Genomic DNA, 13,821 nt, shown 5'->3' on the forward strand with positions numbered 1-13,821 from the left:
CTCAGGTGTTCAGACATTTGCTGTGCTTGCCGTTCAGCAACCCCATAGGAACACAGCCCCAGCTTTCCTCTTGGGAGCCCTCTTCCCCCAGATTCAGTCCAAGTGGCTCGTGGCTAATGTCAACCTCCAGTCCAGCTTTCAGATGAGCCTGGGACCCAGGACTGGCCAATCTGCCTAACACTGTGGCCAAGGGGATGCTTTGGGATGAATCTGTGATCTGAGTGGGTCCTATCAGACTGGCCACTGGACACAGGAGTCAGCTATTAGAGAAGAGAAACTCTTTTATTGGAAGTAATGGAACTTGGAAGAAGGGAGGGTGGGGATTGCTCTTGCCATCAAGAGAGCTGGTGAAGGAAGCCAGTGCATGGGGGTCAAGAAGTTGAGAGATGAGAGGGACCAGGTCCCACACACCCACATCTGAAGCGAGTGGACCCTGGACTCTTCAAGTACAGCAGCCAATAGGTGCCTTATTTCTGGGGTCACTGCAATGGAATGCATCCCAGTGGACACAGTGACCCCAAGGAAGACCTTGCAGGTAAGTGGCAGAAACAGCATCTTCACATGCTCCCATCTGAGAACTGCCATCAGCCTCTGGTGGGGACCATACCCCGCACCACACGGGTGTAATCAGCCTTACGCTAACTTTCAGAAAGGCCACTTCATCAAGTTGAAGCAAACCACTTGGCCAGCTGAAATGCTCTGACATCACAACGGATGAATTTCACTAATTACATCTGACATATGAGGGGCTTTGCATTTGGAGAATCATCAAACGTCCTTGGAAGAGGCTGAACACCCTGATTTCTCAGTTCCCTGCTCCTTGGAATCACTGCCGACCCAGCAAACTGCTTTTCTAATTCCAACCCAGGAAAATGGAATTCATCCAAATAGTCTGTTTTCCCCCAAACCCTCTTGGAAATCAAGTTAAAGAAAAATATTTTTCTAAAACTAAAACAGGTTGAATTTTCTGCCCTTAAGTCTCTTTGGCTGGTGGCTAATGCGTTCTTTATATTGCATTGTTTTCCTAGGTTTTACATTTTTTCCTTCTCTTTAGAAAGACAGGAAATGAGTCGGCCACCTTTTGAAAGACTCCATTCACTAAACGCTATTAGTAGGAGCGCTGGGCTGGGTGAGTGAAACCTGCAGGCTTCTGGAAAACCACAGGAGTTGGGCTTCCCTGGTGGCTCAGTGGTAAAGAATCTGCCTGCCAATGCAGGAAACATAGGTTCAATCCCTGATGTAGGAAGATTCTACAGGGCGTGGGCAACTAAAGCCTGTGTGCGGTACTACTGAGCCTGGGCTCTAGGGCCCAGGAGCACAACGACTGAAGTTCGAGCACCCTAGAGCCTGTGCTCCGCACCTAGAGAAGCCGCCACAACAAGCCAGCACACCGCAACTAGAGGGTAATCCCCACCCACCGCAACTAGAGAAGGCCCTCACAGTGATATAGACCCAGCACAGCCAAAAATAAAAGAATGTTTTTAAAACTGCAGGAGTTAATTGAGGCATTACTGCGAGACCCCAATCCACACGGTCTGTTCAAACACGGGCCTCTTCCCATGTGCTGACCAGCACATTGCCAAAGTCACAGTCCCCAAAGAGCAGGGAATCTGACAGCTGGGGAGGCCCTTGGGGGACTCTCACAGACAGCTCCCTGGCCCACTGTACTCTGATCAGGGTGCGGCGCCCAGCCCGGCAGGCAGGCCCAGGTGCCCAGCCAGGGCGTGGTGGTCAGATCACAGTAAAGGACATGAGAAGCAGAGGCGTTTGGGGAGGATTCTGGAGACAGAGCTGGTGGGTTAGACTCAGGAGGTGGGGGCAATGTGATACCTGGTCTTTGACCTGAGTCTTCAGATAGATGGAGGATGATCCATTGCAAGGGAGGAGCCTGCAGGAGAAGCCAGGGAGGAGGGGGTGGATTCCTAAAACAGGGATGCTGAGCCGGAAGCGAGAAGGGCGCGGAGCCACCACGAGGAGCAGCACCGTGTCCCCGTGACAGGGCGCCAGTCCACTGCTGCCAACACTGCCTGTGAGAGTCCTGCTCTGGCTGGACCCCAGCCCACCTTGGGAGACAGGATACAGAGAAATGCTGGGGAAAGCAGCGGCAAGGAAATAAAACAGGGAAGCGGGAGGCAAGGGACACCCAAGGAAAACCCTAACTTTAAACACATGCACACCTTGTACTGCTTGTTTGAGAAAGCCCCCTCTCTCCTTTCTCACTTCTCTGGAGGACCACAGACACAGCTCCAAGGTCAAGTGCAGGGGGTCATGAGCACAACAGGCCCAGGGAGGGCTGGTAGCAGCCTCCGGTGGCCACAGTTGGGAGCTGGGAACTACGGTCAGGACAGCCTGACGGGCCCAGGGATATGGCCTCCAGCAAGGCCCTCTAGCTCCCAAAGAGTAGCTAGAAGGAGAGCCGACCCCTGGGCAGGGAAAGCTGAATGGGCTGGGCCTGGAAACAAAGGTTGGTCCCTCCTCCATCCACGAGCTGAGCCACCATCTGGAAGCCCGTTTGGGGAAGGCCCACATCAGAAGCTTCAGCTCCCCCACCACCACTTACATAGCTCCTGCAACCTGCAAGGCATGGCCTGGAGCTCTTCCTGGGCACCATCGGCTAAAATCTGAACCAGCCCGTGACTGGGCATCAACACCAGCTAGCATCACCGTCCTCACAGAAAACGCAGCTGCAGGAGTATGATGGGACTTCTAGGGCCGTGATGGAGCCGTCTCAGAGCCGGGCATGAACCCTCATCATTCTGACCATCTCCATGACACCACAGACCTGCCAGGTCTCTGATGTGTGCAAGAATCCAGGTCCTTCCTACATGATGGTCAGACAGAAGGCCCCCTAAAGAGACTTCAAGTGCATTCAGATTGTTTCCATTTCAAAAGCAGATGGGAGGAACTTACCTGGTGGTCAAGTGGTTAAGACCCCATACTCCCAATAAAAGGGGTGGGTTTGATCCCTGCTCAGGGAACTAGATCCCACATGCCACACAACTAAAGATTCCATGTGTCACAGCTAAGAACTGCCACAGTCAAATGAATAAGTATGTTTAAAAAAGAAAACAAAGAGTAGATGGGCTATACCAAGGTACTGCAAATGGTTTTTGAGACTACGGTGACCCCACAAAAGATAGTGCAATGGACTAAATCGTTAGGTCTTCACCCAAAAACTCCTCTATTTGTTGCTGAATAGTCACTAAGTCATGTCCAACTCTTTGCAACCCCAGAGACTGTTACCCAAAAGGCTCCTTTAGTCCATGAGATTTTCCTGGCAAGAATATTGGAATGGGTTGTCATTTCCTCTTTCAGGGGATCTTCCTAATGCAGGGATGGAACCTGCATCTCCTGCATTGGCTAGTGGATTCTTTACTGCTGAACCACCAGAGAAGCCCAGAATTCATATGCAGAAGCTTTAATCCCCAATGTGGTGTTAGGATATAGGACCTTTGGGAACTAACTACATTTAAATGGGGTCTTTAGGATGGGGCCCTCATGATGGGATTAGTGCCCTTACAAGAAATACCAAAGTGCACTCTCTCTCTCTGTCTCTCTCTTTTCTCTCTCTCTGTCTCCCCCACCCTGCTCCTGAAATGTGAACACACACAGAGAAGGTGGCTGGCTGCCTACAAGCCAGAAAGAGGGCCCTAACCTCGAACTGAATCAGCTGGCAGCTAGATCTTGGACTTCCCAGCCTCCAGAACCATGAGAAAATTAATTTCTGTTGTTTAAACCACCAGTTCTGTAGCTCTTTATCATGGCAGCCCACGCAAACCAAGACAGAGTGAGATGATTCAAACAAGGGGAAACAGGAGCCGTCATGGGGAAGAAGAAAAGGAAGCAGGTCTCGATTCTTTTGGCTGTAAGTTCATCCAGATTGCATCAGCCTGTTTGGCGGGAGACCTTGGGCCGGCTCCCAAGTCAGAGCAGCACCCCTCTCCATTTCCCCGCACCCTCACTGTGAGTCGCTGTCCAAGCAGCCCTTGGCTCAGCCAGTACTTGGCTGTGTGAGTACAGCTGTGTTTGTCCAAAGCACTTACGGACACCTGGAGCTGCTGGATGATGCAGACTCGGAGGAAGAGAAAAAGGCGCTCAGGTCTACAGGGTGCAGATAATGCTGATGAACTGATGTTCAGGTTGACGGCCAGCTCAGGTGACCAGGAGAGCCACAGGGGCCTTGGGCTGGCAGTGAGATGTGGGGAGGTCGTGACCAACCCAGGACTCACTCACCCATTCTCCATGCACTGCATTCCCCTCACCGAAGTCTCCCTCCATCACCAACAGGAAAGGCAGATGGGCTGGGCCAGGGGCACAACCTACACCTTCCGCTAACTGTCTAGGATGTCCGAGCACAAGGAAACAAGATTACCCTGTATGTATCGCTTTCCTGGTGACTCAGCAGAAAAGAATCCTCCTTCCACTGTCTGCCACTGCAGGAGACCCAGGTTCAATTCCTGGGTCAGGAAGATCCCCTGGAGAAAGGAATGGCAACCCACTCCAGTATTCTTGCCTGGAAAATCCCATGGACAGCGGAGTCTGGAAAGCTACAGTCCACGGGGTTGCAGAGTCAGACATGGCTTAGCAACTAAACAACAGCAACAAACAACTCATATGCGCGAAAAGCAAACAGGGTTAATTGTCATTTTTTAGTGTCTTTATTGATTTGTTACAATATTGTTTTTATGTTTTGTTTTTTTTGGCCATGAGGCATGTAGCATCTTAGCTCCCTGACCAGGGATTGAATCCACACCCCCAACATTAGAAAAAAGAAAGTCTTTACCACTGGACCACGAAGGGAAGTCCCTAATCATAATTTTTGTCCAATTTTCCAAGTCTTTTTATTATGGTATAATAATAACATAAATGTTATAACATAAAGCTTGCCATTTTAGCCACGGTTACGTGCACAGTTCAGCAGGATGAACTATACTAACAGAATTATGCAACCATCAGCGCTACTTCTGAAACTTTCTCATCCTCCCAACAAACTGCCCATTAACCAACAACTGACCCCGTTCTCCTGTTCCCTCAGCCTCTGGGAACCTGTAATTTACTTTTTATCTCTAGAAATTAATTTGTGTATTCTCAAATTTTCATATAAGTGGAATCATACAGTATTTGTCCTCATGGATCTGGCTTATTTCACTTAGCGTATTTTCAAGATTCATGTTGTAACATGTACCAGAACTTCATTCATTTTTATGGCTGAGTGATATTCCATGGTACATTCTATATATGAGACAGTATTTTGCTTATTCACTCCTGTACTGATGGACGCTTGCTTCTTTCAGCCAGGAGGCGCTGTGAACACCGCTGCAATGAACACTAGCATAGAAGTATCTCCTTCAGTCCCTGTTTTAATTCTTTGGGGTACATACCTAGGAGTGGAAATGCTGGATCATACAGTAGTTCTACATTTAACCTTTTGAGTGACTGCCAAACAGCTTTGATTCTATGCATTCATTTAATATTCATGTCTTGACACTTCTGTATACATAGCAAGAATGTGGACAGAGACAGTCTTCAAGGATGTTGCCCTCTAGCGGTGCTAAGTGACATACAGTAGACGTGTGAATAAATACATCAATCCAAAATGGGTGCGCACCCAGACAGACGCTGTAAGGTACACGGACAGATGACAGCATGTAAGTGGGGTTTAAACTGCAGGCTCCCTGGCGGCTCAGTGATAATCTCCCTACCAATGCAGGAAACAGGGGTTCCAACCCTGGTCTAGGAAGACTCCACATGCCGTGGAGCAACTCAGCCTGTGTGCTACACTACGGAGCCTGTGCTCTGGAGCTGGCGGACTGAGCTGCTGAGCCCATGCGCGGCAAGCACGGACCCTCAACTACACCAAGAGCCCGTGCACCACAGGAAGAGAGGCCCCGCAAAGAGCAGCCCGAGCACAGGCACCAGAGCAGCCCCCGCTCACCACAGCTCGAGAAAAGCCTGCGCGGCAGCACAGACTCAGCGCAGTCAGAAATAAATAAATAAACTTGAGGCTGGAGGGAGGTTTCCCGGAAAGAAGGACACTTGAGCAGGGACTTAAGAATGAGTGTCAGGCAGGTGAAGAGGATGACAGCATGAGTGGTCCAGATGTGAAAACAAGAGACGGAAAGAAGGCAAGATGGCGGATCTCCTGGGCAGGACCATGGGGCACAGAGGTGTCTGCAGAGGCGAATGTCGGGCCGGGCCATTTGAGGACCTGTGAGCCAGGTCAAGGGCTGGAGGCCTTCTCCAAACCGTAAGACGAAGAGGTCTTCAGTAGAGGATTGATGTGATCAGAGAAGCATTTGTAAAGGTCTGTTTCTTTAAATCTATTCAAATTTCCTTCTAGGATACTCAGGAGTAAAACTTTTTAAAAAAGTTTTCTAGTGTGGGAAAATTCAAACAAAATAGAAGAGTATCATGAACTCAACAATGCCCAGCTCATGGTCCATTTTATTCATTTTCCCCCTAGTTCACTCTCCCATTCTACACCCCAGGTGATCTCAAAGTTTATCCCAGACATCCTGTCACTTCACCCTAAGGATCTCCTAAGCCTCTGTCAAAGGTAAGGACTCTTCTTAAAAGCATGATCCTAAAACCATTATTTCACCTCAGATACAATAATTATCTTTTAACACTGCCAGAGAGCCAATGTTCAAATCTCCCCAACTGATTCCTAGTCTTTCTTTACAGTTCGTTGTTTGAATCAGGATCTACTTAGGTTGGCTGAAAAGTTCATTCGGGTTTCTCTGTAGCATCTTGTAGAAAAACCCTAAACGAACGTTTTGGCCAACCCAAGAAGTAAGGCCCACACACTGCAACAGGCTGAAACGTTTCTTCAGTCTGCTTGATACCAGAAGCTGTCCTTCCCTCATTCGCTCAAACATTCCCTATGCAGCTCTGTGAGCCTGGCTCCGTGCAAGACCCTGCAGATGCAGACGAGCAGGTGTCCTACCAGAGAGTGGGGACAGCCTGTGGGGGCTTCCCCATAGAGACCTGCCAGACAGAAGGGGAGGCAATGTAGCAAAACAACCAGCTGAGGCTCATGAGTCTTGAGCAGGATCCTCTAGGATTTCTGATAGGAGGATCTATTTGAGCATCTGAGCTGACTTTCTTCACTGCGGAAGCCACAGCCAAGAGAGAAGAGATCCTGCCTGGCTGAAATCGTAGGGAAGCCAGCTTCCCTACAAACGTCCTCACCTTGGGATGGCATTCACAGAAGTCTTGGTTTTTAATTTCTGTTGCTGCATACTAAGTCACTTCAGTCGTGTCTGACTCCTTGAGACCCTATGGACAGTAGCCCACCAGGCTCCTCCATCCATGGGCTTCTCCAGGCAAGAGTACTGGAGTGGGTTGCCATTTCCTCCTCCAGGGGATCCTCCCCACCCAGGGATCGAACCCAGGTCTCCTATATTGCAGGCAGATTCTTTACCGTCTGAGCCACCAAGGAAGCCCTTTTATTCCTACTCATATGTAAACGTCTATACCACAGAACACAAAGAGTTTGCATCTTGAACTCATCAACGGCTTCTTGTTTGATCATTTCCTCTTCGTGTTCTAATCATAACTTCTCCCCTTTGGGGACATCAGAACTGGATGTCTGCAGGCAGACACTTATTTGGAGATGCAGTGGCATCCAGGGAGGGAGAGAAGGTTACATGCAGAGCCACATGCCTGCTGGGAGACTTAGGGCATCAGGAGAGGTCATGGCATTCATGCCTTTCAAGCTATTCTGTTTACCACCCTTGGTGAGCTGGTACATGCAAACAAGTCTACCGCATGATGCCATTTTATACCCATTTAATCAGCAAAAATGGAGAAGTATATAAGAAGTATATAAGAATTCCAAGTGTTGTTCCACCCAAAGGAGTATTATTCAGTAGTTGAAGACTTAGGAGGACTTTTCTGGTGGTCCAGTGGTTAAGAATCCACATGCCAGTGCAGTGGGCATAGGTTCAGTTCCTGGTCCAGGAAGATCCCACATGCCAAGGGGCAACTAAGCCCATGCACCACACCTACTGAAGCCCCAGTGCCTAGAGCCCATCTCTGCAACAAGAGAAGCCCCGCAATGAGAAGGCCGCGCACCACCACCAGAGAGTGGCCCCGCTCAGCACAACTGGAGCGAGCCCGAGCAGCAACGTGGACCCAGTGCAGCCTACGTAACTAACCAAAAACATAAAAGGAAAGGAAAGGAAAATAACTGACTGGCATAAATGCAGTAAAACTATACAGAAAGAAAAGCAAATACCGGATTGAATACAATGGCTGAAGCAGAAGTCAAGGGGATGTGTTGGGAGGTGTACCATTTTATAAACATCTCTTGTAGGAATAGACTGACACCTATGGAACTGTTTTGTTTTCACTCCTTTCATTCAAAATTATCAGTTCATGGGACGCCCCTGGTAGTCCTGTGGTTAAGCCACTAAGCTCCCAACTCAGGGGGCCCAGGTTCAATCCCTGGTCAGGGAATGAGATCCCGCACACCACAACTAAGACCTAGCGCAGCCAAATAAATAAAAAATATAGTGAAATAAAACAAAACTCGCAGTGCATGAAGGGTGGGAGACCCAGTGACTTTCACCTTTACTCCTGTGGCCATGTCCGCCATGGAGAGGACTTCTCCTATGACCAGGCTCCGGCTGACAAAATTCCTTGTTTTCTCCACCTGAAAACATGACAGACCCAATGTCAAGATATCCTTAAATCCTAACCATTTAAATTAACATTTTTTAAAAAAATAAACATGTTACTTTTACAATTTAAAAAATTCAACACTTTTATTAAGCAATTTTTAAATAAAAAATAATCCTATCACCCTACAGAAGTCAATGTTTTCATCCTTATAAAAATTCTTTTTATTTAAGTATAGTTGATATACAATATTGTGTTAGTTTCAGGTGTCCAGCCAGGTGATTCAGTTAAATTTATATAAATGTATTGTTGTTCAGTTGCTAAGTCATGTCCAGCTCTTTGCAAACCCATGGACTGCAGCACACCAGGCCTCCTTGTCTTTCACCATCTCCTGGAGTTCGTCCAAGTTCATGTCCATTGAATCGGTGATGCCATCCAACCATCTCATCCTCTGCCACTCTCTTCTCCTTTTGCCTTCAATCTTTCCCAGCATCTATCTCTATTATTTTCCATCACTGTTTATGGTGACATATTGAGGATAGTTACTTGTGCTATACAGTAAATCCTAGTTGTTTATCTCCTTTATATAGTAGTGAGCATCTGTTCATTGTTTTTTAATGCGATCATCTGGTCTCAGACCACAGACAAAGCAGTTAAAGACTCTCTTCTTCCATAATAGGAAGTCCACTACACCTGCATGGAGCCCAGCCCTGACTGACTTGCCTTTGGCCTCAGGTGGCCTTAACCAAGTTTGTCCCTGGGCCTCCCCTCAGCGATTCTCCATGACAACTCACCAGCACTCCCACCAATAGCGAGAGCCTGGCACAAGTCCAGGTGACCATCCTGATGTCAATACAGAGGATTCAGAAGGTTTTGGGACATTCTGGACATAGGAAAAGCACTATTCTTCACTTTCCTTTCTAACCACAGACCATCCTTGGGCTTTGATCAGTTAAAAACCATGACATCTGGCCCCCCTTTATGACCCTGTCTTCCACTGCTGTGCACAGCAGCCTTAAATCCCAAAGCTATACAAGCATGCTCTTCTCCACCAACAAGAAATGGGACAGGACAAGAGCACCATTGCTGTTTCATTTTAAAATTTCAGAGGCAGGTGGCATTTCTGCCAAAAGTAATGGGTCCTGGCATGTGTAAATTCCAATTACCCATTCTTGGAATTAATGCTAGCTTTCTTTTTTTTTTCTGATCATGCCCCCCCCCATAATGTGGGATCTTAGTTCCCCGACCCAGGATGGAACTTGTTCCCCATGAGTTGGAAGCTTGGAGTCCCAACCACTGGACCACCAGGGAAGTCTCAATGCTAGCCTTTTTGATTCATCAGTCTCTTCTGAGATGCACCCCACAAAACTCGTGCAAGCTGCCCACGTGCACGAGTGTATACATGTGTGCTGTGTGTGTTTGTACATGTGTCTAAACTACGCCCCACCAGGGCAGGAGGAGCCTATCTTCTTTGGATGACTCTCAATTTCCACACTGGCTTAAGCTCTCTCCCCAAACATACTACTTTCCCTCCTGTAGGTTTTTACAATGTTCCTCTCAAGCATTATTAATTTTTTCAAGCAGCAAACTGTCAAGATTTATGACTCTTAGCATGGCTCCTACCCAATGCATCTTGGATTGATTATTTCCTAAAATACCTCCAAGGCTGGAACATGTACCAGTGCCTGGCTCCAGCATCACTCACACAGGAGAGTTCGTTCCCAGCAAATAATAAAAAACAACTGTAATGGATATTTGTGGGCTTTTTCAGAGGGTCCCTAGGTCCTCTGTCCTGTGGATCCCCACAACGACCCTTCATGAAGGGCTGAGTGGGGCAAGACGTGCTGACCCCATGTCATGGATGGAAGAGTCTAGGCTAGAGAGGTCAAAAGACTTGTCCAACAAGAATCATCTAGTAAGTGGTAGAAGAAGGGCCAGAAACCAGATATTCAGTGTCCTCACATGGACCTCTTGCTCCCAGTCCTCAATGCCCCTCACTGTTGAGCTGGAGGAAGCCCAGGACTCTGGGTGGCCCAGTCCCAGTCATCAACAGACTCTCTCCTGTACCACCAGCCTCATCTCCAGAAACCATGTGACACCAACATGTCCCAGTCCCCAGGTGACTTTGCTAAGAATCACTCCACTCACTTCATTACAACAGCCCCTTCCTCCCCTTAAACCACGTGCTCTCCTGGAGCTAAACCTAACCCATCAGGACCAGCATCTCCAACTAGGCAAGGTTTTCATCATATTTCATTCTCTGCATTTCCACCATGGACAGGGCAGCATGACTTTGCCTTCGGTGGGATCCAGCTATGGTCACTTTTACACACATAAAAGTGAAATAAATTACGATCACATTTCCTAAAGAACCAACCCCAAATGTAGCCATCCTGGAGCATAATAAATTGATTGTGACCGTTCTTTTCCTTCTCGAGTCTCTGCCCAGGACAGAGATCTTTGCTGTTAGATCCTATGGGCAATGCCATAGAAGTCTGCCATTAATGCTCTATGTTGACTCAAGCATTCATTTCGGCTGATCCATTTCAAGACATCAAGTAAAAGTTTCAGAATGAAGATGAGGCTTAATTTGATGGATTTCCTTACTAGCATACACTTTTAACATCTTCTCCACACATAAATTCTCCCTTTTCTTCAGTTCTTCTTTCATTTCATTTTCCTTTGATTTACTAATTGTTCTTAAATAAAGAATGTCTAATATTTACAAGGTCCCCCCCATATTCAATTGGCAGCATGCTGAACTTCCCATGCTAGTAACGATCAATCAAATAATTAATGCATTTTTCGACATACATTCATGCAGTATTTCTACTGTATCTATATATTCATTTAGGCTGATTGAATATATTCAAGCCAAACTCAATTCCCATATCAGACTATTACCTTATAGTAATTTTAAATTATAATGGTTCCATAAATGTATAGAGAATATACTCAAACTTGTATTTTATCCTAAATTATACTCTATGATATTTACATTTCTGCTTAATAAATTCAGTCTCAAATAGAAGGAAGGTAATTTCCCCTAAAATAACCTTCATTTCTTATAAAGCACTTGATATCTCAGTGAACTCCGGGAGTTAGTGATGGACAGGGAGGCCTGGTGTGCTGCGATTCATGGCATCGCAAAGAGTCGGACACGACTGAGCGACTGATCTGATCTGATCTGATCTGATATATCAGACCTTTGTGATACAATATTCTATTACAAAGCAAATTCTACAAAAATGTATATTTTTTATTTTATAAGCCCAGAGAGTCTCCAAAAGACAAATATTCCTTCTTCTTCAACTAAAATCAACTTGATTCAACACTGCATGGGTGTCTATAATCTGAGCTTTCTTTCCTCTGATAGTAAAAGACCCTTACTGTCCCCTTCATAACCCATTGGCAAGCCCTGTTAGGAGCCCAGCCAAGAGGACTGGGCAAAAACAGGTTGCTGATCTTAGTTTTCCAACATCAGTCCCCAAACTGGCATATTTGCTTCTTCTATCTTCTGGTTTCAATTTCCCTAATTTAGTTACATTTAATCAGTCTTACTGAGTACATAGTCAATACCAGATGGTCAATACTGAAATCAGATTGATTATATTCTTTGCAGCCAAAGATGGAGAAGCTCTATACAGTTGGCAAAAACGAGACCAGGAGCTGACTGTGGCTCAGATCATGAAATCCTTATTGCCAAAGACAGACTGAATTGAAGGAAGTAGGAAAAACCACTAGGCTATTCAGGTATGACATAAATCAAATCCCTTACGATTATACAGTGGACGTGACAAATAGATTCAAGGCATTATATCTGATAGACAGAGTGCCTGAAGAACTATGGATGGAGGTTTGTGACATTGTACAGGAGGCAGTGATCAAGATCATCCCCAAGAAAAAGAAATGCAAAAAGGAAAAATGGTTGTCTGAGGAGGCCTTACAAATACCTGAGAAAAGAAAAGTAAAAGGCAAAGGAGAAAAGAAAAATATACCCATTTGAATGTAGAGTTCCAAAGAATAGCATGGAGACATAAGAAAGCCTTCCTCAGTGACCAATGCAAAGAAACAGAGGAAATCAACAGAATGAGACTAGAGATCTCTTCAAGAATATCAGAGATATCAAGGGAACATTTCATGCAAAGATGGGCTCGATAAAGGACAAAAATGGTACGGACCTAACAGAGCAGAAGATATCAAGAAGAGGTAGCAAGAATACACAGAAGAACTATACAAAAAAGATCTTTATGATCCAGGTAATCACGATGGTGTGATCTCTCACCTAGAGCCAGACATCCTGGAATGCGAAGTCAAGTGGGCCTTAGGAAGCATCACTACAAATATAGCTAGTGGAGGTGATGGAATTCCAGTTGAGTTATTTCAAATCCTAAAAGATGATGCTGTGAAGGTGCTGCACTCTATATGCCAGGAAATTTGGAAAACTCAGCAGTGGCCACAGGACTAGAAAAGGACAGTTTTCATTCCAATCCCAAAGAAAGGCAATGCCAAACAATGTTCAAACTACTGCACAATTGCATTCATCTCACACACTAGCAAAGTAATGCTCAAAATTCTCCAAGCCAGGCTCCAACAGGATGTGAATCATGAACTTCTAGATGTTCAAGCTGGATTTAGAAAAGGCAGAGGAACCAGAGATCAAATTGCCAACATCTGCTGGGTTATCAAAAAAGCAAGAGAGTTCCAGAAAAACATCTACTTCTGCTTTATGCCAAAGCCTTTGACTGTGTGGATCACAACAAACTGTGGAAAATTCTGAAAGAGATGGGAATACCAGACCACCTGATCTGCCTCCTGAGAAATCTGCATGCAGGTCAAGAAGCAACAGTTAGAACCAGACATGGAACAACAGATTGGTTCCAAATCAGGAAAGGAGTATGTCAAGGCTGTATATTGTTACCCTACTTATTTAACTTATATGCAGAGTACATCATGAGAAACGCTGGGCTGGATGAAGCACAAGCTGGAATCAAGATTGCTGGGAGAAATGTCAATAACCTCAGATATGCGGATGACACCACCCTTATGGCAGAAAGTGAAAAAGAACTAAAGAGCCTCTTGATCAAAGTGAAAGAGAGTGAAAAAGTTGGCTTAAAACTCAACATTCAGAAAACTAAGATCGTGGCATCTGGTCCCATCAGTTCATGGCAAATAGATAGGGAAATACTGGAAACAGTG

At 46.1% G+C, this 13,821-nt stretch overlaps 1 protein-coding gene across 1 annotated transcript in view; it reads right to left on the minus strand.

The window, feature by feature from the left end:
* ACOXL (acyl-CoA oxidase like) overlaps positions 1 to 13,821 on the minus strand; it is a 335,830-nt gene that overhangs the window by 286,184 nt on the left and 35,825 nt on the right. The window contains exon 3 of the mRNA XM_055539295.1: positions 8,573 to 8,656. Coding sequence (XP_055395270.1) covers positions 8,573 to 8,656 — 84 coding nt within the window. The remainder of the gene's footprint in view (positions 1 to 8,572; positions 8,657 to 13,821) is intronic.

This window comes from Bubalus kerabau, chromosome 11 (genome assembly GCF_029407905.1).
Source record: "Bubalus kerabau isolate K-KA32 ecotype Philippines breed swamp buffalo chromosome 11, PCC_UOA_SB_1v2, whole genome shotgun sequence".
In the NCBI taxonomy this organism is placed as follows: domain Eukaryota; kingdom Metazoa; phylum Chordata; class Mammalia; order Artiodactyla; family Bovidae; genus Bubalus; species Bubalus kerabau.